The sequence below is a fragment of the Raphanus sativus genome, chromosome 6 (genome assembly GCF_000801105.2).
Source record: "Raphanus sativus cultivar WK10039 chromosome 6, ASM80110v3, whole genome shotgun sequence".
NCBI lineage: Eukaryota > Viridiplantae > Streptophyta > Magnoliopsida > Brassicales > Brassicaceae > Raphanus > Raphanus sativus.
The window spans coordinates 19309086-19332736 of NC_079516.1; the positions used below are offsets into that span (position 1 = coordinate 19309086).

Genomic DNA, 23651 nt, shown 5'->3' on the forward strand with positions numbered 1-23651 from the left:
ATAATTTATACAAAACAATTTTTTTTTATAAAAGTAAAAACAAATACCCGTGCGGTCGCACGGGTCAAGCTCTAGTTTATTTATTAGGGCTCATGTTTATATAAACTACAGATACAGTCATATTTTTTTTTTGTAAAGCCAGATACAGCCAGATACAGTCATATACAAATGTATTGAAAAGTTTACAATGAGGATTAATGATCTAAACGGCTCCTTTTTTTCTCGGTCGTTGTAATTAGCAAGTAAATTACAAACTCATACTTTTATTATGGATACGGCAAAATAAATTTAAGGTCTATACAGGTTTTTTTAATTGCTTCAGTATGGTTGGCTTCTTCTCTATTATTTATAGTATTCACTTCATATGTTATTGGGAGTTGCTCCAAAAAAAAAGATGTTACTGGGATTCGGGTGTTTTAGTCATGATACATGGCTGATTACACCTTGAAAATGGTTTATTTAAAATATTGCATTAAAAATTCCCTGTTATGGTGTATATCGTTAGTCCAACAATTACGGTACATATGGTTATTTAATTATATGTAATGTAATTGATTTTTTGGGGGATATTTGTATTATGTAATCTAATACAACACTAGATAATATATACAGAAACCATGTTTACAATAATCATATTTCACAACAATCAATTAAACCCACCAATTTCAGAAGCTTACCTAACTATCTAATCCATTATTAAAAAGTTAATTATAAACTTTTTGTTTAACAAAATTCTTCGTTTGTAAAATCTTAACTATAAATTGTTTTGGGGATTTTCCATGTTCAAATAGGTTGTTCACGTTTTCTTAAATTTATATGGAAAATACATTAACTTCAGCATATGTTATTTAGTACATTAAAAAATCAGGGCATTAATTCTGCATATTCGATTAGTATATCTTATTAGTATTTCGGGAATATTTGAAAAGATTTTTTGGCCCATAATTAATTGACAAATCTACAAAATTGTGTAACAACCTAAACTAATTGACTTAGGAGAGTATATTCAATTTAACATTTGATGTGATTTGATTTTTAATGAAATTTTAGATGATTTTAATAAGTTGCAGAGATTTAGATGATTGTTATTAAACTACTCTAGAATATCACCTAAAACCATAGGATTTGAGTTTTAATTTTTTTAACTAAGAAACTCCGCCCAAACACCCTAAAATCATCTCAAAACTTTAAAACTCCACACGTTAAAATATTTTCAATAACAGTGGATTTCAGAGTACTTTATAAAATGTCAAGTTCAATAACAGTAGATTTTAAATGAGTTTTTAAAATTCATGTTTGAATAACAGTGAATTTGTCATTTTAATACAAATCACCTCAAACTCTCGGTTGAATACACCCCCCTTACTTTATAAATATTCATGGACCATTATATTGTTAATCAATATTTGAAAAAAATTAACAGTATTGTTGATGGCTCGAGAAAAAATAACAAAATTATTAGAGAACATTTCAGTTAATGACCCACTAATAATCATATACTAGATTATGCCCCGCCCTTAAAAGGACGGGTATATTTTTGTTTTATATTTTTCAGAAAATTTACTTTTTATATTTGTGTCTTTTTAGTCATATTTGTGTTTTTATTTATATATATTTTTTTAAAAATGATTAATAAACAATTTTAATATATTCTATTAAAATAGTTGGATTACACATATATTAGTAATGTCTTAATTTGAAAGGGTGGGTGTATTTATGTTTTTCTTTGTAATCGTACTTTTGTAAAATATTTTAAAATCATTAGCAAGATGTTTTGATCCATTATATTAAAACAACAACATGATCTATTATATAGGTGTGGTCTAATTATTTAATACAATTATTAAAAAAATTATTAATTATTTTTAAAAATGTATTATACAAATTAAAAATAAAAATATGACTAAAACACAAATATGATGATTAAATTTTTAAGAAAAATGTAAAGCAAAGAATATACCCGTCCTTTTAAGGACGGGTCAGAATCTAATAATTGAATTAACATTACACACAAGAACTATTAGAAAATTCAAGTACTGTATTTGTTGAGCACATTACTAAACCGGATTATATGTATTACATGAATTAGATAAAATTATAAAATAATTCGGTTTAGTATATACTAATTGTAAATAAATGGGATTCGATCTTTTTTCAAATAGAAAATCAATGTTTATATATTTTCTTACAATTTAATTGGAAATAGCATTAAAACAAGATACAAATGAACTGGAAATATCACTTCAACGATCCTATTGCTATGGTATATTCTACACTGTTAACAGATCAACTAACTATTCCTAAAATCATTGACTATCTTACTAATTAAAATAAGGAATACACGTTTACTACCTTTATTTTGTATCCTCAAATCATTGGTTGTTTGTGTTAGTTGCTAAGATCATTGACTATCTTAATATCTTACTAATTAACATAACAAGGCCCTAAATTAAAGCTATCACATTAATAACAAAATATATACTTGCTAATCAAGGTTAATTAGGATAGATACATTACAAAATCTTTTGTATATTTCTAACTTTAAAATGCTTACCATTAAATGATAAAAAAAGTATAACCGTGTATATCTTTACTTCCTAATATTTAATATATTTCTATTCTACAACTTTTAAATCACGCTTTCAAATAATTTAGTTTAGATTTTTCTACCGTCAATATCTCACCTATATATATTATTAAAATTGAAATACAAATTAGATTTGTTTGAAAACATATATAACAATTTTAAAAAATATTTGTTTGAAAACTTGGATATCAGTTTTAAAAAATAAGTTTATTTAGAAACATAAATATCATTTTAAATAAGATGTTTGTTTGGAAACATGAATAACAGTATAAAAATAATATAATGTTATTTGGAAACATAGATAACAGTATATTAAGAAAAGAATGAACTATGTTATTAAAAAATTGGAAATCTATTATATTATGAGAAAATATCTATTTGAGTCAACTTTAAAATATAGGAAAATGAGCTAATCTAATTATCTAAAAAGATCATTTGTCTAAAATAATCATTACAAAAATTAAACTTTATATATATATATATATATATATATATATTTAAAATCAAAATAATAATTTAAAGTTGATTTATATCAAAAATTGATTCAAAATATACATATATTCAAAATTTTATTTTTACTAAAATATTTTCCAATGACCATCATTAAAAATGTTTTCAATATATATAAGAAAAATACAATGCAAAGTCAAATTTCATATACCAAATTAAATTATGATTTTTATATTTCATATTAAATTTTAAAAATTTAATATATGTTATTATTTATATGATAGTACATATAAAATACTATTAGTTATATGTTTGATGTGTTTTTAAAGAAAAAAATAGATTGTGAATTAGGGGAGGGCGTTCAGGTACCCATTCGGGTTTGGTTTGGGTCTGTTTGGATTTTGGATTTCCGGGGTCAAAGATTCCAATTTCATTCTGATATTTCTAAATTTTTGTTTGGATTCGATTCAGATCTTTGCCGGTTTATTCGGGTTCGGATTACCTATTTAAATTATTTTTAAAATTCATTATATAATTTAAATTTCTCAAAATATATAACCAAAATAATATATTACATATAAATTTGAATAACATATATCAGAATACCTGAACTTAACATATACATTGGTTTGATTTAAATATCCGGATAGATAATTAATAATTACTTTAATTATTTTTGGTGATTTGGGTATACTTTAACTTTTTAGATATTTACATTTAACTATTTATATATATTTTCAATTATTTAAACCAATTTATAAGTATCATAGGGATTTTTTATTTACATTAAATATATATAAGTATATAACTCTATTTCGAATACATTTGAGTATCTGAAATACTTCGCTTCGGATCAGATTCAGAATTCAGTTCTCTAAATATCAACATTTTTGATATTTAACCAATTTCAGTTCGAGTTTGGTACTTTTTTTTTTGATCGGGATCGGTTTGATTTTTTTGGATTCAATTTTTTTGTCCAACTCTAATATTGACATGAAAAACAACATCTTTTATGCGGGTCAAAAATCTAGTTTCTGTAAAATAAAAGTTACAACCCAATATATAATAGCAAAGGTATAAAATCAAGATCTCTTTCCAAAAAAAATTGAAATGTTCATGTCAATCAAAATTAATATATTGAAACGTATCAGAATATATTAATAACATAAGTAAACTAGATTGGCAAATAATATTTGAAAATCTCCAGCAAATGGAAACTAATACATTGAAAGATTTTGTTTAACTCAAAAACACTATAAAAAGAACTCATAGAAACATATAGTATTAAAACTTCAAAGTAAAGTAAAATCTTCTTTCAAAAAATAAGAATAAACTGAAAATGAATTGCAAAATTGGATTCTTGAGCTTCATAATGATTTCTTTCATAATCATCCTATTTATCACGGTCGAAGGTTATATCCGTCTATGAGCTTCACATCAAATCTTATTTTTTTTTTATCATATACCTCAGTATGTACTCTTTTATTTATTTTGGGTTTGGTGAAATATAGGGAAAGATGAAGCCGCAGAGTTACATTGCTTGGAGGAACCATGTAAGTCTTCGGATTACTGTCTGTTCTTTTGCGGGAGGTCAGGATACAAAACTGGCCAATGTGTACCTACGAAAGAGGATGATGAAGTTAGTTTTTGTTGCTGTAGCCAGTAGCTCTTAAATATATTAAGTTTAAAATGTATTCTCCACTGAAAATCATTAAAACAATAAATAAATATCTATATTCATATGAGTTGTTGTCAATTTTCATTTGTTTCTTAATTTCCTGGGAAGATTATTGAATCATAGCACTAAGTATATGTATCTCAATGTGTCTATTGTCTCACTAATTTTTGGAGTCAAAATAATTCTTAGTGATATCAACAGCTAAATCAATTAACATGGGAAAACGTATTGTCCAAGTAATCGAGCGGGAAATGTTCTGCAGAGGGTTTAGGGTTATGCCAAAGGTTTAGGGTTTACCCAAAGGTTTATGGTTTAGGATTTGAATTTAGGGTTTAGTGTTTTGTTGACAATATTAATTTTTTAATTCGTTTTATATACTATTTTTATTATTTTTTTATTTTATTTTGAAAACATAATATAATTTGGCAAGTTATTTTATTTCCTTAATTAAAAGATATTTGATCTAAATAACAACTTTCTATTGGTTGGTGCACCTTTAATAGGGGGTGAACCTATGAATAACTCGTATCAAATTAAATTAAAATACAAAGGAATAAACTTCATATATTTTTTCCCAGACGATAATAAAGTAATTTCTGTGTAGGGAAAAATAATTCTGAAAACATTTACTCGAAAGGACATAACAACGTATTTAACAAATTTTTACGGAATATCTTTTGTAAATTGATATTAAACAGTGTTTTACAAAAGAATCCTCCGAAAAACTAACTTCAACATGTCTCTCTGACTGTTCTAAAACTTTCTCAGTTTGGTTTGTTAATTGTCGTGGGCTAACGTCCACAAAAATTCAAAGGTCCGATATATATATATATATATATATATATATATATATATATAATATTTATATTTATTTTATATGATAAAACATTTTAAAATATAAATAATAGTTTTGTTACAATGTATATTCATCTATATACATATATTTTCTATTATTTACAGAGGAATGCTATTTTTCTTTATTAAGAGACAACTAAAACATTTTTATCTATAAAAGAAAATATACCATCTATATTATTAAAACTAAAGTACAAATTATGTTTGCTTGGAAACATAAATAGCAATTTTAAAAAGAGATTTATTTAGAACCATGAATAACAGTTTAAAGAAAAGAGGTTTGTTTAAAAACATAAATAGCAGTTTAAAGAAGAAATTCGTTTGGAAACATGAATAGTATTATAAAAAATAATGTTGTTTGGAAACATGTATATCAGTATATTAAGAATAAAAAAGTAATAGACTTATGTTATTAAAATAATTAGAAATATATTATATTATGAGAAACTATCTATTTGTGTCAATTTTAAAATATAAGAAAATGAGTTAATCTAATTACCTAAAAACATCTTTCATCTAAAATAATCATAATTAAAAAAATTATATGCATATTTCAAATAAAAACAATAATTTAAAGTTGATTTATATCAAAAATTGATTCAAAATATACATATATTCAAAAAATTATTTTCACTAAAATATTTTACAATAACATTATTAAAAAATGTTTGCAATATATATCAGAAAAATACGATACAAATTCTAATTTCATATACCAACCTAAATTATGGTTTTTATATTTCACATTAAGTTTTAAAAATATAATATATGTGATTATTTATATGATGGTATATATAAAATACTATTAATTATATGATTACTTATATGATAGTACATAAAAATATGATTAATTATATGATGACACATATAATATATAATCGTGACTAGGGGTGGGCGTTTGGTACCCATTCGGGTTTGATTCGGGTCTATTTGGGTTTCGGTTTTCTGGGATCAAATATTTAAGCCCCATTCGGATATTCTAATTTTTGGTTCAGATTCGATTCAGATCTTTGCAAGGTCCGTTCGGATAATCCATTTAAATTATTTTTAAAATTTTAAAATTTATTATATACTTTAAATTTCTCAAAATTTATAAACAAAACAATATATTACATATAATTTGAATAACATATGCCAGAATACCTAAATTTAATATATAAATTGGTTCGGTTTAAATATTTAGATAGAGAATCAATAATTATTTCAAGTGTTTTTGGTTGAGTATACTTTAACTATTTTAGATATTTACTTTTGAATATCTATATATATATATATATATATTCAAGTATTAAAACCAACTTAAAAGTACCATATATATTTTGGATGTTTTATATACATTAAATCTAAATAATTAATATATATAAGTATTTAAATCTATTTCAAATATATTTTGGTATCTATAATACTTCGATTTGAATCGGATTCGGTTTTGGTTCTCTAAATACCAAAAATTTAATAATTTGAATATTTAATCAATTTTGGTACAAGTTTGGTATTTTTTTGGATCCGGATCGGTTCAGCTTTTCGGATTTCAATTTTTTGCCCAGCCCTAATACTGATATCAAAAACAAGTAGTAATATATTTTAGAAAAATACATCTACGCGGGTGCACGGATCCAAGTCTATTATCTATATTATTAAAACTGAAGCATCTTTTGTACTGTTTGGAAACATGGATAAAAAAATAAATGAGAAATGTTTGGAAACATGGATAGAAAATTAAGTACTTCCTTTTATTTACACATTAGGTCATTACATTTACAATAAATTAAGTATTTACTTTTTGGATTTTTTTATTTACAGATTATGCCACTGCATTTAAAATCAATTTAAAATAATTAATTATAATGGTTGTTGTTTATTTGTGGTGAAAATAAAAATACAAACTGAAATATAAAGTCTATATTATACAAAAAAGAATTTCAATATAGTATTATCTTATTTATTTTAGTCAAATATGAAAATTTTGAGAGCTCAATTTTCAAGATAAAAAGAATATCATAAAATTATAATAATCCATAGAAAACTAATGCAAAAGTTAAAACTTTTAGTATACTGTTTCATTTTAAAATAAATTAACAAAACAATATCAGGTTAATATATGAACAATATATGAACAGTATAATTACAATAAATTGCATTAAGTTATAATGTTTTAATAAATATTATGTACAAATAAAAAAATTATCAAACATCTATATTATAAAATAATATATTATACTCTATATGTATATTACAAAACATAAAAATATACATGTAATATTTTTATAAAACCAACAGTTTATGAGTTTACGTTGAACACAAGGTAAATCAAACACTCACGCGGGGGTGCAGATCAAGTTCTAAGTTCTAGTATATTACTAAAACTCAAATACATTTGAAGTTGTTTGAAAACATGGATAGCAATTTAAAAAATATGTGTATTTGAAAATATAGATAGCAATTTTAAGAAAAATAGATTTGTATGGAAAGCAGTATTAAAAGAGTAATATTCTTGAGAACATTGATAGGAGTATATTAAGAAAAAAATAATGGGTTTATTTTATTAAGTAAAATTAGAAATTCATTATATTATGAGAAACTATCTTTAATGGGCCAGATTTAAAATATATGAAAATTAGACAATCTAATTACCTAAAAACATCTTTTGTCTAAAATAATCATAAAAACAAAATTTAAACTTAATTTACATATTTTAAATCAAAATAATAATTTACAGTGGATTTATAAATTGATTCAAAAACATACATATATACAAAAATTGATTAAAAGAATATTTTACAATAACCATTTTTAAAGAAATGTTCTCAATATGTATGAAAAAATACAATACAAAACTCAATTTCAGATACCAACTTCATTAAGTTTTAAAAATATAATATATGTGATTATTTATATGGTGGTATGTATAAAATACTATCAATTATACGAATACGTTTATGCTGGTACGTATAAAATACAATTAATTATATGTTAACACATATGTGATGCATAATTTGAACTCTATGCATATGCTTTGGGTTTGGATTGGATAATCCGATTGAAGCATGGTTGGATTTGTAATTATTCAGATTCATTAAGTCCTTATATGTCTTTTCACATTTTTGAATTATATGTCCGTTATATATTGAGAAGGGGTTTCTATTAGGGCATCGAATCTCTCTCTCCGTAAAATTAGCCCTTCGCTCTCAGGTGAAGAACCCTCCTTCTCCAATTGCGTTCTTCCTTCTTCAATTTATAGTCTTCCTTCTGTCGTTAGTGAGATTAGAGAGATGGATTACAAACCTTCAGAAGAGTTCCTAGTCAACAACTTACTGCCCCTCGTTGACTTCACGGGATCATCATCCAAGGAGCTTTGGCTCATCCAGTGCACTTGTTAGCTTTGCTTCTCAAGAAGGTGATGCAACTGTGATTATACCCTCTGAAAACGAATCTAAGATCGGTACTGGCCCTTTCTCATTGCTTGCTTACACAGAAAGAAAGAGTTATATGTTTCTGCCTGCAGGTTTAATGATTATTGTTATTATGGTAGTTGGGAAGATTTCTCGGCGAGTTTCGTTGGTTCGGTTCCCTGCACCAGAAGAGCTGCTTGCCACATTTAAAACTCAGCAGAAGAGTGTAAGAGCAGCAGTGATGATGAGTTCCTCTCTTAAAAACTCTTACCCAGCTCTGAGTAGCAGGCGTAAAAGCAGCGGACAGTCTTCTCTTCGCCATCCAGGCTCCAACAAAGACAAGAGTTTGTTCACCCAGACACCCAAGTCTTTGAAAAGGAAGCATTCAGAGAGCAAACATGCTTCAGGGTCTTCTGATCAGTCCGGTAAGTCTAAGAAGAAGGTGAAGACTGACAAGTAAGAGATGTTTTTTTTTTTTCTTTATATGATGGTTTTAAATGTTGAATTTTGACTATGTGAGACGACTAGTATTGCATCCGAATATATATATATATATATATATATATGGTTATGATGAAGTTCAAGCTTTTTAGCTTACTTTGTTGTAGCTTTTTCTAAGTTAGGCAAAATCAAGATGCAGTAGTATTCAAACAAAGGCTATATATATGGTTTGTTTTTCAAGGCATATGTCTAGAGTTGTTGTTTCAGAGTCTTGTGTACATAGCTTTCTTCTTAACTCATACATATTCGAATACTATCCATAACACACATCAAGAATCAAGTCGCATATAGGTTTGAATAGATTAAGCGATTCGGCTAAAATGGAAGCCGTGGTAGCAACAAGTTCAATTTGCCATCAAGCTGATACACACACTCTTAACAGTTCCTATTCTTGCCTGGTCTGTCTAGCTCTTTTCAAACTAACTTTCTTTCGGGTCCGAATCAGATTTTTAATGGGCGGAAATCCATTTGCTATCCGTCCATTATACGACTTCAAACTTTAAAGTAAGACGTCCTACGTAAATAGAAGTTGTATAAAACTCCATTCCATGCCAGAAAGAAGAATATAAAATATGAACTTGGAATAAGGAAGAGACACAGTATACACTTTGCACGATTCAGTATCAAAAGAAATTAGACTAAGCATCAAGATAAAAAGATTCGAATATACACTTTACTACTTTACAATGTTTTGTGTTATAACAATTTACATCTGTCTTTCATTATTGTTTGTTTTTATGAGGAAACACATATTTAATCAAATCTTCTTTGACCATCCCTAGCTCTCTGTGTTTGGCGAGATGGGAAACTGTGCCATCAAGCCAAAGGTTCTCAAAGATACCGACGAGGATCTCATTCCGGTTGAGCGAGACATGACGATGATGATGTCGAGGATGACCAACACAGGAAACGCCAATCTCTCAGTCTCTTTGTTTCATGAGGTAAAATTTTACATACATTTATCAAAAATCATTTAAAAGAAAAAGATACAATCCATCCATATTCAAATGTTAGTTAAAAAAAAAATCCAAATGTTTTATGCAAGTGGTTATACAGTCATCCTGTTGCTATTTGGAATATAAATACTTGTACAAAAAGACATCTATGAAATAGTAGAAAAAATATCAAACAAACCATATTATTATATAAAGTATCATTTAAAATATCTTCTCAAGCTTTCAAGTTTCCTAATATATATATATATATATATATATATATATGTGTATATATATTTTGGTATGTAGATGGGAACAGTAGGGATAGGTCTTTGATCACGGATCTAATGTGTTGGGTTGCTCACCTCTTCCTCATCTCAAGCGACAGAGACTTCTCCACCGTTTTACACAAGCTCAGGATGAGCAACTACAACATCCTGCTCGCTGGCTACCAAGAAAGATCCCCTGGTGTGTTGTGCAGCGCTGCTTCCATCATGCTTTGGTCAGAGGGACAGCTTAGCTGGTAAAATGCTTTAACCAGCCACCTGATGGCTCCTTACAACTCTTGGTATGGTCACTACAAAACAAAACCCCTCTTCTCGACCCACCAAGCAAGAGGCTTGTGCTAGTGTTGTGAGGATACAAGAAGAGTTGCAGGAATCTAGTCCTGTGCCGGAAGAAGTTGTTAGGGAGATTGGTTTGGTGTTTTGGGGTTTGTATCCTAAGGGAGTAGCTAGCTATTACAAAGCTGCGTAAGCAGCTGAAGAAGACAAGTCTACCGTTGTGTGAAGAAGACTTTTACGGACATAAGAGGTTTTCGAGGTTTCTGTTGTCTATGCCGGAGATCTTTCCAAAGGGAGGAGGTGTGTGTTTCTCCTTGCTCATGCTTGTAAGCAAGGAAAGGATAACACCAAAAAAAAAGTTGTAGTTGTGGAAAAGATGCCTCAGAAGGTGAAACAGAAGACTGAAGTTGTCAAAAAAAATGAATCTGAATCTGAACAACAAAAGATAGGATCAGAGCATCTCCAAGACAAGAAACAGGAAGGTGGTGGATGACAAGACGGACTTAGAATCTCAAATTGCATCTAGTCCATCTCTAGTGAATCTGCTAAGGAGGTGAGAAACCTGCCGGTTTTGTGGAAGAACTAAAGAGCTTAGCAATGCACCAGGAAGTAGTAGATAACATTTTTGCACAAGATTCTTTCTGGAAAGATGTTGAATCTCTTTCATCAATTCTCCAAGAGGCTTCGTCGTTGTTTCTCACTCACCATCAAGGTTCTAGATTCTTCTCTTGATCTTCATCACGCAAACAGCTCGATCTGTCATTAGTATCTCTCTGTTGATATCAGATAAGAAATGGATCAAGAAGAATCCTTCTGATGATCTATCTACCTTTCAGAGTAACTCGGTTCACCTCTTGTCCTAGCAGTGTGAAGAAGAAGCAGAGTCCAAGAACAATGGTGTGAGAGCACACAGAAACCATTGGAGGAGAGAACAAGAATCTAACAGAGGAAAACCCCGGAGGTTATAACATGAGAGTAACTTCAAGAAAGACTAAAGTTCAAGTACGGTTTGGATTATCAGAGCGGAAGCTGCAGTGTTTGATACAGATGATGATGCCTGAGGCGAGAGATTGAATCAGGTTACATTGTTCCTTCATCAACTCTGCCTCCATATGCCATCTGACTCATCATCATTAGAAGAAATTGGTTCTGTTTCCAAAACACTCATGAGAGAAGGATGAAGGTGCTGCTTTAAAACAAGAGTGGTGATGAAAGGAAGGAGAAGAGAGGAGATGTACTTAAAATTCTGGGTTGTTGGGACAGTGTTGAAGAAGATGACAAGACTTGTGGTTTGGTAAAGATAAGCTTGTTGATGGAATATTTATTGACAAGCTTGAGGGAGAAGCCATCTGGTGGTGAGTCTAGAGTTCTATAAATGGAACGTTAACTTTGTTATATTCAGTTACGTCTGTATTTTTACTACTTTTGATTATGATCCCTTGACACAAAGGCTACTCTATTTGATTGTATAACTCCATTGCTAGGTTCTAAAAATTCTACTGATTTTGTAGACGATAATTTTCCTTTTTACGAAAAAGGAATCAACGCAACGTGAAAAAAGGAAATTATAAAAGGAAACGTTGTCTCAAATTAGGGTGAGATTTTACTAACTTGTACGTTAAGAAAATATTTTGGGCTTGAGTAATTCGAAAACAAACTCCAGTTTAAAAGAAGGGAAGCCCGTCTCAAAAAGGATGAATAAATTTGATGGAAGCCCACCCATCTATGAAGTACTGAAGGAAAAAAAATTGGATTTATAAAAATGTGGCTGCTGGGATTCGAGCCCAGGTCTCCACGGCCACAACGTGGAATTCTCACCACTAAACTACAGCCACTGTCGGCAATCTCAAATCTTCTAAACTTATAAAGCAAACAAAGAGGTAACTTATTAAGATCGTCCATTAGGTTGAACTTGGAATCAAGTAAGAATTTCTATATTAAAAACAAAACTACTCCCCTACTTTTGTTTATTTTTATTTTTAATTTTCAATCAAGATTCTATTCTTGGCAATGATATTATGTATTGACTAAAATTCAATCATATCGTTTTAACTAAAATTCAATCATATCCAATGACATTAGGCTCAGAGAATTTCTGGGTGTTGGATCCTACTCGTAAGGTAGTTGGATATGGAGAGCTATTTGCAAGTTGAGGTCGGAGGCGAGGCCTTTGCTGCTTTGTGAAGTGGGGTCTGGGATCACTGCTAGCTTTTGGCAGGACAATTGGACTAATGCTGGCCCCCTTATTGAGTTGGTAGGTGAAAGAGGTCCTCTAGTGACAGGTTTGAGCATTGATGCAGTTGTGGCAGATGCTTTAACAAGCGATGGCTGGTGGCTGGATCGGAGTAGGAGCAGAAGCCTGGTAATCACTTTGCTAAGGGCGTGTTTGCCTAATGCACAAGAGATTCTAGCCTCTGAAGTGGATGATAGGTATGTTTGGTTTCCGGTGAGGGTAGAGAGAACGGCACTTTCTCAGCTACTGAAACTTGGAAAGCGTTGTATCACTCTCCTTTACAAGTTCCCTGGCACAAGGCAGTGTGGTTTGCAGGAAGGATACCGAAGCACGCATTCATCACATGGATCGCGGCTCGGAATAGAATGGTAACGAGAGACAGACTGATTAGATGGGGTTGTCGGTTCCGGCTTGCTGTGTTCTGTGTGCAGGTAATGAGGAATCCCGTCAACACCTATTTTTTATTGTGCTTTCAGCAACCAAGTCTGGTCGTTTTTTGTTTCACGATTGCATTTGTCGCCGCCAGTAGCTTTTGAGGAGGTATTGATCTGGCTGAAAGCGCCATCACATGATGATAATGTTACTCTCATTATTCGACTCATTTATCAAGCGGTCTTGTACTTACTCTGGAAGGAAAGAAATAAGAGAATTCATACAGCAGTTGAAAAGCCTCCAGTAGCTATTATAGCAGAAATTCAGCAGCTTATTAAACTCAGGTTGGATCCTCTGGCTAGAAGACAGGTTATTGCTCCGGGACAGCCCTCGGTTCTTGCAGTTTGGTTTTCAAATTTTGCAGTTTAGATTTTGTTCTCTTTCTCTTTGTTTAAGCCTGGTTCTGTCAGGTTTTTGAGTTGGACTCGTTTGGGTCTGAACTCGTTTTGTAGTTGGTTTTATTTAATACTAGTGGTATTCCGGCGCTAAGCGCCGGATTTGCATTTTTTTTAATGAGTTCAAATTTATTTTTTGATCCATTTGATAGTGGCTAGTGACAAATTGTATATTGCTTTGTTTTGAAATTTCTTAGATCAAAAAGGAATATCATTCCGCTGATAGTTGCACCAAAACAAATATAGTTGAATTTAAAATATAAAATAAAATTGATGTTCCAAAAAGAAAACATATAAATGCATATGTTTGTTTTGCGACTATCTTGTTTGAATGGAGATAACAAATTCTTTCATTCTCTTAAGGTAGTAAATTGAGTGACTGATGATTTGTAAGAGTAGTATATAATAACTTGATGGTTTAAAAGTATATTTGTGCGTGGATGGTTTATAAATGTTAAGATTGTTTAAGTTAGATTTTGATGGTTGTGTTAATATTGAGAGTTTGCTGCATATACAGTACTATATAATTTGTAGAGTGAAATTGGAATGGTTGGGTTGTTATTTTTAATTAGTTGTGACTGAGCTGATAGGGAAGCAGTGTATTGTTTTTTTTTTTTTGTCAAAGAAGCAGCGTCTTGTTTTGGGGTTTGTTTTTGTTTGTAACTTCTTTGTAGGTGTACATTTGGTGGGTTTTTGATGTGTAGGTGTTATTTGTGTTTGGTGAAGTTATATATTTGGAATTTTTTATTTGTATATAGCATGTGTTTTTTATTGAGCCATTTGCATAGAAAATATCAAATAAGATAGTAATTTGCACAAATGGAAAAACAGTAAAAGTTAGAGAGAAAAACGTAGTAAAATTACATGATTATCCCTATGAATGTTCACAAAAGGAAGAAACAAACCAACTTTCGATCTAGATGGTTATATTTCAATGTATCCGGATATTTTACATCTAACAAATCTATGTTCGTTTTAAATGGTTATATTCCAATTTATCCGAATATTTTCCATCTTAACTGGTTATTATATTAGTGGTTTGGCTAACTTAAATATTTATCTGGATAATATTATTATTATTTGGATATTTCGATTAGTAGTCGATTATCATTATAAACTCAAACTCTCATAAATTAAGTAATATATCAATTATCCGGGTATCATTATTGTTAGATGAATTTTTCAATCAATGGTCAGCTAAATGTATATCATAAATTAAATAATATATCAATTATCCGGATATCATTATTGTTAGACGAATTACAAAACCATGAGATCCCTGATGTATCATTATCATCATCACCTTCTGATCCACTCACATCTTAGCCTTCTTCAATCCATTTCAGATTTCACTACAAACGGATTCAGACAATGCATCTTTGATTCTTCATCCTCTTTCATCTTTTTTTTTATCTCACATCTTGTTCTTCTTCCTCCTCTATAACATCCTGGATCTTCCTTCTCTTTATTAACTGAAATGAAGGTCAACTGTAACAAAGGGGAGGTGACGGTGAGCTGCAGCAAACGTGAGGCAACGGCGAGCTTGAGCAGAGGTGAGGTAACTGTGTGACAGTGAGTTTAAGCAGAGGTAATGGTGTGATGGCGTGACAATATGACGGTGAGATGGTGTGTCGGTGTGACAGCGATAACAAATGAGAGAAGGTGATAAATTTGAATAGAAGCAGATAAGAGAGATCAAGAGACATAAAAGAGTTAAGCCACTCAGAAGAAAGAGATAAGTAAGATAAATGATATGTCGACATAGTAGAAAAAGTTAAGTTAGGAAAGAGGAGAGATGAGATAGAAATAGAGGTAGCAAATGTCATTAAAAAAAAACACATAAGCAGAAAAAGACAAAAAGTACATGGATGCAAATTATGCAGTTATGTTTTGCAATTACTCTTTTTTATTTACGTGTGGCTTTTTGTGTGTGTGGACAAATATTTGTAATGGTTATTTTAGCTATGACGTGTGTGCTGGAACCAGGTTCTAAATTTGGGAAAAGTGATTTACTTGGCACTCCGAATTTTGCATATAGTTTCACTATTTTTGGTCTAGTCTGTAACCATTACCTAAGATGGTATCACTCTGGGTTGATGTATATGAAACATGTTAACAATCTTTCAAAAAAAAAAAACCAAAAAACTGAACTGTTGGTAAACAGGGACTATTATTAACTTTTCTGAGCTCAGTAAGAAGTTAAGGCATGTTTTTAATATATTCGCAAGAAATTGGTAACTCGTCTAGTAGATGGGTTCAATAAAAATATTTGTTTGAGGTTGCCAAAAGCGTATCCATGTTGAGAACATAATACGTTTTTAAAACTAAACGATCAAAAATACGGAAACAGATTGTTGCAGGAACACTTTTATTATTTTGAGGAAATTTCAAAAGAGAAAACAGAGTGACTGGAGTAGTTGTCCCACACTATGATAGTGCAGATTCGAGACATGACGTTGGTTCTTTGCAGAAGAGCCACCTTCCCTAACAGGTTTGACATTGCGTTCACACCCATCTCCTGAGACACCTTCATCGAAAACCACGCCATTGATGATTCCTCTGCTGTTAACAGTAACAACATTGTCAACAGCGACTCTCGTGCTGGTGTCAGGAAGAGACCAAGTCAGCGCCAACTGAAGGAATTTTTGAATCAGAACCAGGTCCTGGCATGTCATCGCTTGAGTTGTCGTGACCTTCATGTAAAGACCACAACAGTTAGATATATTACTTTCAGTATCACTGAGAAACCAAAACAACCTAGAACATTAAAATCTTAGCAACATCAACAAATAAACACTGCGAAAGAAGTAGCATTGTAAGATTGTAGGCAAAGGAGATGGATAATGGACAACGAATCATTTGGACCAAAACAGTTGCAAAAACAGAGATACAATCCTCAAAATACAACATCAAGTAATATAAGAATCAAGAATTGAGAAAAGAAAATTACTCAGTTACCTTTCTTGGCATTGCGAGCTTCCCAGAACCGAAGGAGCCTTGTCACAACCAAGTTCCTACACTGGCCTGCCTTGAGCTCCGAGAATGGAGTTGTTGCTTAGCCATTATCGGATAGTGGTGATAGAGATTTAGATTGATTCGATGACTGTCAAATCTGCTTCAATGCGGCGGTATGATGGAAAGCTGTAACGTCGTCGGAGGAAACCAAATCGTGTCTTAGGTGAAGAACCAGGCGACGAGAAACCAATGCTCTAATTAGCAGACTGAAATTAAGTGAGATAAGCCCATTTACTCTGGCCCTGGATGAAACTAAATAATAACGCTGGCCCAAGAAGAGAAAGGGTTGCCACGTGGATTAATCCCCCCCCAGGAGAAAAAAAGGCAATTTTATTAGTTAAGAAATGGAAATTTAGAGTAAAAAAAAAATGTACACGTAAAGTAATTTACCCTTTATGAGCTTCGAGCAATAAACGTAATTACACCTAAGTTTCCGTTTAGGGGCAATGACATAAATATTTTATCAAGAATGATTAAATAGTTAGAGGTATCTTTTATACTATAAAAGCATACATTTTAAAGAAATGTATATGTAAGCAACTAAATACATTATTATTATTATTATTATTATTTTTGAGATTTCGTTTAGAAAAAAAAGAAAAAAACATTATTATTGTATTACAACTAATCATATATTAACAAAAGAAAGAGAACGCCTACATAAAAAAAAAGATACTAACAGTTCTCATTTTTGGTTTTTAATGGTTTACTTGATTTGATATTGTTTATCTTATGAAAACTTTTAAATAACTTCAATGTTGAAAAGAATAGTACTATTAATAATATTTAAAAAGTATTATAAAGAACAAAACTTAGGTTCACCTCCTAAAGTGAACCTCTACATTCACCCACCAATAAGATTTAGTTATTTGAGATTTGATATCTCTTAAAAAAGAAAACCAAATAATAAGAATTTAATGAAATAAAATTATGTTTTTAGATACATAAAAAATAGTAGAAATTATCAAAAAACTATTTTATTAATATTGATAAATCCGTCGACAAATATTAAACCCTAAACCCTAAATTTAAACCCTAAACCCTTTGGAAAGCATGAACCCTAATTAAGTAGACATTACTTTTTGGGATAAAACTTCCATCTTTCTTCTTTGATTTAATAGCGTAACAATAATTATTACAATGTTTGAAGACTGGGTAAATAAAATAAAAAGGGAGCCCTGTATATATATATATATATATATATATATATATATATATATATTGATAATTCACACAGGTTATTAAGTTTGTTTTTACTGATTAAGTTTGTTTTTATTAAGTTTGTTTTTACTGATTAGACAAAATAGAACATTTTAATTCACTTTGTCACAAAATATTCTTCCCTTCATTTTTGTGACACCTAAACTATTTTTTTACCTTTGTTTTTATTCTTTTAACTTTTAAAAACATTTTAATAACTTTTAAAAACATTTTAACCACTTTGACACAAAATATTTTTCCCTATTAACTTTGTTTCGTGTTACCTAGACTATTCTTTTTTATATAATTTTTCTGTTCCTTTATTTAGTATTTGTTTCTTCAAAAATATAAAATTTATTAAAAATTTACTCAAATAATTATTTAATTAAAATAGTTTTAGAAATTAGACTAAATATAAATAATTATTTTATACCGAACTATTGTATGCCATATTTTATTTTAATCTGAATATTACCTTGTAAAACTTGTATATTTATTTTATTTTATTCTTTAAAAATAAGATATATTTTTTAATAATTAATGAAAAATTTTAAATATCAATGTAACTTCTGAAAGAATATATTTAAATTTAATTTATTATAATATATTTAATATTTATATATTGTGCCACCCACATGTTATATCTTTTTCTAGATCCGCCCCTGGAATCAAATGTCTTAAAAAGAAAAGGAAAAAAATGATGAGATGACGCTTGGACCGTGTTCTGGTGAATGAAGACTGATCTGCTATATTTCCATGTTCTTCACAGAATATTTCGAAATGGTAGATTTAGACTTCTGTAAATTAAAATTTACAACCCAATACATAATAGATTGAGAAACTATTAAAATCAAGATCTCGTTAGTTTAATTTTCGAAAAAGTTTGAAATGTTCAAGTCAACCAAAATTAATACATTCAAATTTAGAGTCAAGATATATTAACAAAATTGCATATTAACAAAAACACAATTAATAACATAAGAAAACTAAATTGGAAAAAATATTATTCAAAAGTTCCAGTAAATGGAAACAAGTACATTAAAAGATTTGTTGACTCAAAGATATTTTTAATAACATAAAGTAAACTAAATTGGAAAAATATTATTCAAAAGTTCCAGTTAATGGAAACAAATATATTAAAAGATTTGTTGACTCAAAGATACTTTTAATAACATAAAGTAAACTAAATTGGCAAAACAATATTTGAAAAGTTCCAGTAAATGGAAACAAATACATTAAAAGATTTTGTTTGACTCAAAAACACTATAAAAATAACTCATAGCAACATATGAAAGCATATAGTACTAAAACTTTAAAATAAGTTACAAATCTTCCTTTCAAAAATAAAATTAAAAAAAAAAAGTGAAAATGAATTGCAAAACTGGATTGAACTTCATATTGATTTCTTCCATGATTATCCTGTTTATCACGGCCCAAGGTTATATCCGTTTATGAGCTTCACATCAAATCATATATATTTTTTATTTTTTAATCTATACCTCAGTATGTACTCCTTTTATTTATTTTGGGTTTGGTGAAATGTAGGGAAAACTGAAACTGCCAAGTTGTATTGCTTGGATGAGATATGTTATGGCAATGAGGATTTCTGTGTGACTTCTTGCTCGAGGTCAGGATACAAAACTGGCAAATGTGTAGGGAACACTGGAGAGGATTTTTGTTGTTGTGGCTTTTAAATATATTATGTCTAAAATGTATTCCCCATTGAAAATCATCAAAAATAATAAATAAATATCTATATGCATATGAGTTGTTGTCAATTTCGATCCGTTTTTTTAATTTTCTGGAAAGATTATTTATTCATAGGATGAAATATATTTATCTCAATTTGTCTATTGTCTCATTAATTTTTGGAGTCAAAATCAGTCTTAACAATATCAACAGGTAAATCAATTAGCATAGCAAAACGTGTTGTCCTCCAGGTAATCGAGCCGGAAATGTCCTGCATACTCCTACCAGTTAAATGAAAATACAAAGAAATAAACGTCATATATTTTTCCCGGACGACAATAACGCAATTTCTGTGTAGCGAAGAATAGTTCTGAAAACATCCCCTTAGTATTAAAGTAGAAGCATTATAAAAAAGTAACCTTCTCTTCGTGTGTTTATAACAATTATGCCATTTCCTATGTGGCATCACTATAATTCTTCTCAGCCCCTTTAAATAAAAGCCCTCCTTTGACTAGCATAATTACAAACATTGCCATTATTATGGACCAATTATTAGACATCTTAATTTATTACTACTTCCAACTTATATATTAAACTTGCGCATGTACTGCTTTCTTATTGAATCGAGATAAAATATAAAAGTCAGACTGGTCATGCAAGGTTGCATCGTATGGTTTGGTAAAGTTTTGTTGTAAAAGATACAGAAAACGACAGCTTCATTATGATTTCGTTGTAATTTATATAGTTTTATATGTTCTTATATAAATTAAAATATGAATATAGTTATACTTAGACTTATATAGTATAATAAATTTAAAATCAAAAAAGGCTTATATAGTCTTAAATTTAGTTTATATTTAATTATATAAATTAAATTATCGTTTGTTTTTAATTTAGTTATAGTTAAAAACTATTTTATTACTTTGACAGACTCATGCAACCTTACAGTTTCGTATGTGATATAGTCTCATCCTATTTATATATAATTATGTGTATATATATAATATATGTAATTGTTTAATTTGGGTATGGCATAATTATATATATGTTCTTATATAAATTAAAGTATGAATATAGTTATAGTTAGACTTATATAGTCTAATAAATTTAAAATCGAAAAGGCTTATATAGTCTTATAAATTTAGTTTATATTTGATTATATAAATTAAATTATCGTTTGTTTTTAATTTAGTTATAGTTATAGTTAAAAAAAAATTATTACTTGGACAGACTCATGCAACCTTACATTTTTGCATGTGATATAGTCTCATCCTATTTATATACAATTATGTATATATATATATATATATATATGTAACTGTTTAATTTGGGTATATCATAATTATATAAATTAAAGTATGAATATAGTTATAGATAGACTTATATAGTCTAATAAATTTAAAATAGAAAAGGCTTATATAGTCTTATAAATATAGTTTAAATTTAATTATATGGATTAAATTATTGTTTGTTTGTAATTTAGTTATAGTTATAGTTAAAAACTATTTTTATTACTTGGACTGAATCATGCAACCTTACATTTTTGTATATGTGTATATATATAGTATATGTAACTATTTAATTTGGGTATGTCATAATTATATATATATATATATTTCTAGATGCGCTTATAGGTAAACAATAGTAGACGAAATGTATTTGAGCATTATTTGATCTAACCACAGCTACTTCAAATTGTTTATGTATAAATTAAATTTTATCAAAATTCCAAAAATTTTAAATTTCAGCCCAAGGTTAGTAAATATCGATATAATTACGATTTTAAAAGTAGAAAGTAAATTGATATGACAAAATCAAAGTACCGCTTCCTTTGACTAGCATAATTAAACAATTATGACAAAGTTAATTGATATGACAAAATCGAGGGTTTGATTCTAACGGCAATTAACTTTGTATAAAAGGATAGTTTGACTATTTTTAAACAAATTTGTAAAATAAGGAAGCTTTAGAAAGTTAATTGGCGTCATCATTGTAATATTCAGTTTTCTGTATCTTATTCGATATGTTTTTATTAAATATATTTTGGTTAAAAGCAAGTTATAATTTTAAATTGGAGCCCAAGTTTAGAGCGTAATTATTGATAATTTCCTATAATTAGAGTGATTTGATTTTATCACATTAAATCTGATGATTACCGTCAACTATATTCAGACGTATATATATACTTGGTCTTCGACACATAAAAGTTGTTCAGCTAATATCTCCTTTAATATTTTGCTAACATTATTTTGTTTATCTTGATAAGGTCGATTGAAGAACGTGACTAACATTTATGGGTTTTCACTAATTATTTTTCAACCCAATGATGTGCCACAAATCGATGCTTTCAGAAATAGGTATATCATTTTACAGAGTTTGAGAAATAAGTTTGTTTAGTTTCGTAAGCTGATTTTTTGTTATTTATTTATATAGGATTGCAAATTAGGAGTTCTGAATAAATTTTTCAGTGTTATTGTGTTTTTATCGTTTTTGTTTTTGTTTTTATTTGTTTATGTTTTATTATTCTATTACCTTTGTTACGTTTTATATTTTAAAAATAATTTTTATTAATGAAGTGATAATTTTATTGTCTATATTTTATTTTATCTAAAATCCATAATATACATTATATAATACTGCACACTTTCGTTCGATATTTCCAATTATCTAATATTTGTGAACCCGTCAGAAATACATAATTTTAAAATCTATATAATCAAAGTAATATTCTCTTTAACTTTTCATCCCGCGCAGGGCGCGGATAATCACCTAGTTTATTTGAAAGGACATAACGAAAAAATTAACATTTTTTTACGGAATATATTTTGTAAAATGATATTAAACAGTGCTATTAATTTGCATCTCTTAACTTTGTGTACATACTTCCAACATTATTTGTATCCAAATGTAATGAGTTTGAATATTATAATGCAGGACGAGATGTCTGCTTACTGCAGATTCTCTCTCCCAGGAGGGAGGGAGGGATGCTTCCTGAATCTTTTATAGCTTTGACTATCGAAATTGCACGATTTGCAATAAAACTTGCCACCATCAACAACAAGTGGTGCGCTTGGATTATTTTGTAGCAATTCTTCCCAGCCCCACTCTTCAATTGTGGAGAGGACAATAACTACTTCGGGCCTAACTGAATAAGCCAGAAAAAGGTTGTATAGCGTCTGTTGTTGTAGCCGGACCAGATCCCAGGAGAATTTATCTACCACCTGATTTGATATGATCATCATCGAAGCCGGAGGAGGATTTTGCCCTCGCCATTCCACCATATCCCGATACATGAGGTAGTTTGTGCTTTCTGTAAGTACATGTATTTTAATTAGTGATATCCAAAACTAATAATAAACATATAAAGTTCCAAAGATGATGGATGCTACACAGACTCCAGCGGAAAAGAGCCCTTTCAGGATGTGACGTGGGGTTTGTGTTTGGTCGCCATATGCAGTGATGGAGACTGGACCAGAGTAGCCTATTTCCTTGAACGCCCCTTCTAAACTCTGTCGGATCCGACCAGCATCATAACCCTCCGGAATCGGACAGTCTTTCATGTCCCACCACACCGCTATCTTAGACCATCTCCAATGTATTCCTTTATTTCTATTTCTAAAATAGAAGATCTGTAAAATAGAGATGTGTTTCTCTCCAATGTATTCCTCTATTTTTACCTCTAAAAGAGAATATTCTCAAAAGATTCTATTTTTATTTTACAACAAC

General features: G+C 29.4%; 2 protein-coding genes, 1 non-coding gene and 2 pseudogenes across 3 annotated transcripts; 3 read left to right on the forward strand and 2 right to left on the reverse strand.

Annotated features, from left to right (window-relative positions):
* Positions 1-8747: 8747 nt before the first annotated feature.
* LOC108808009 (mediator-associated protein 2-like) lies at positions 8748-9492 on the forward strand (annotated as a pseudogene).
* Positions 9493-10263: 771 nt separating this feature from the next.
* Positions 10264-12318, forward strand: LOC130495625 (uncharacterized; annotated as a pseudogene).
* Positions 11559-14078, forward strand: LOC108808011 (uncharacterized). The gene is made up of 5 exons (XM_056987045.1): positions 11559-11673; positions 11748-11798; positions 13082-13562; positions 13671-13935; positions 14037-14078. Exons 1-5 carry the CDS (start codon positions 11559-11561, stop codon positions 14076-14078), a joined length of 954 nt encoding a protein of 317 aa, XP_056843025.1.
* On the reverse strand, positions 12725-12796 carry TRNAH-GUG (transfer RNA histidin (anticodon GUG)). The gene has a single exon. It is a non-coding gene; the product is annotated as a tRNA-His (tRNA).
* A 2187-nt stretch (positions 14079-16265) lies between the features above and the next one.
* On the reverse strand, positions 16266-17185 carry LOC108809974 (uncharacterized). Its single transcript, XM_018582107.2, has 2 exons — positions 16980-17185; positions 16266-16714 (listed from the first exon to the last, which is right to left on the reverse strand). Exons 1-2 carry the CDS (start codon positions 16989-16991, stop codon positions 16409-16411), a joined length of 318 nt encoding a protein of 105 aa, XP_018437609.1. The 5' UTR covers positions 16992-17185; the 3' UTR covers positions 16266-16408.
* Positions 17186-23651: the final 6466 nt, after the last annotated feature.

Bases quoted from the DNA above. Each gene is read 5' to 3' on its own strand.
- LOC108808011 (XM_056987045.1), top strand. From the start codon at position 11,559: ATGCACCAGGAAGTAGTAGATAACATTTTTGCACAAGATTCTTTCTGG. The intron at 11,799-13,081 runs GTAACTCGGTTC...CCTACTCGTAAG, and splicing joins TGATCTATCTACCTTTCAGA to GTAGTTGGATATGGAGAGCT. The intron at 13,563-13,670 runs GTAACGAGAGAC...TTGTGCTTTCAG, and splicing joins TCGCGGCTCGGAATAGAATG to CAACCAAGTCTGGTCGTTTT.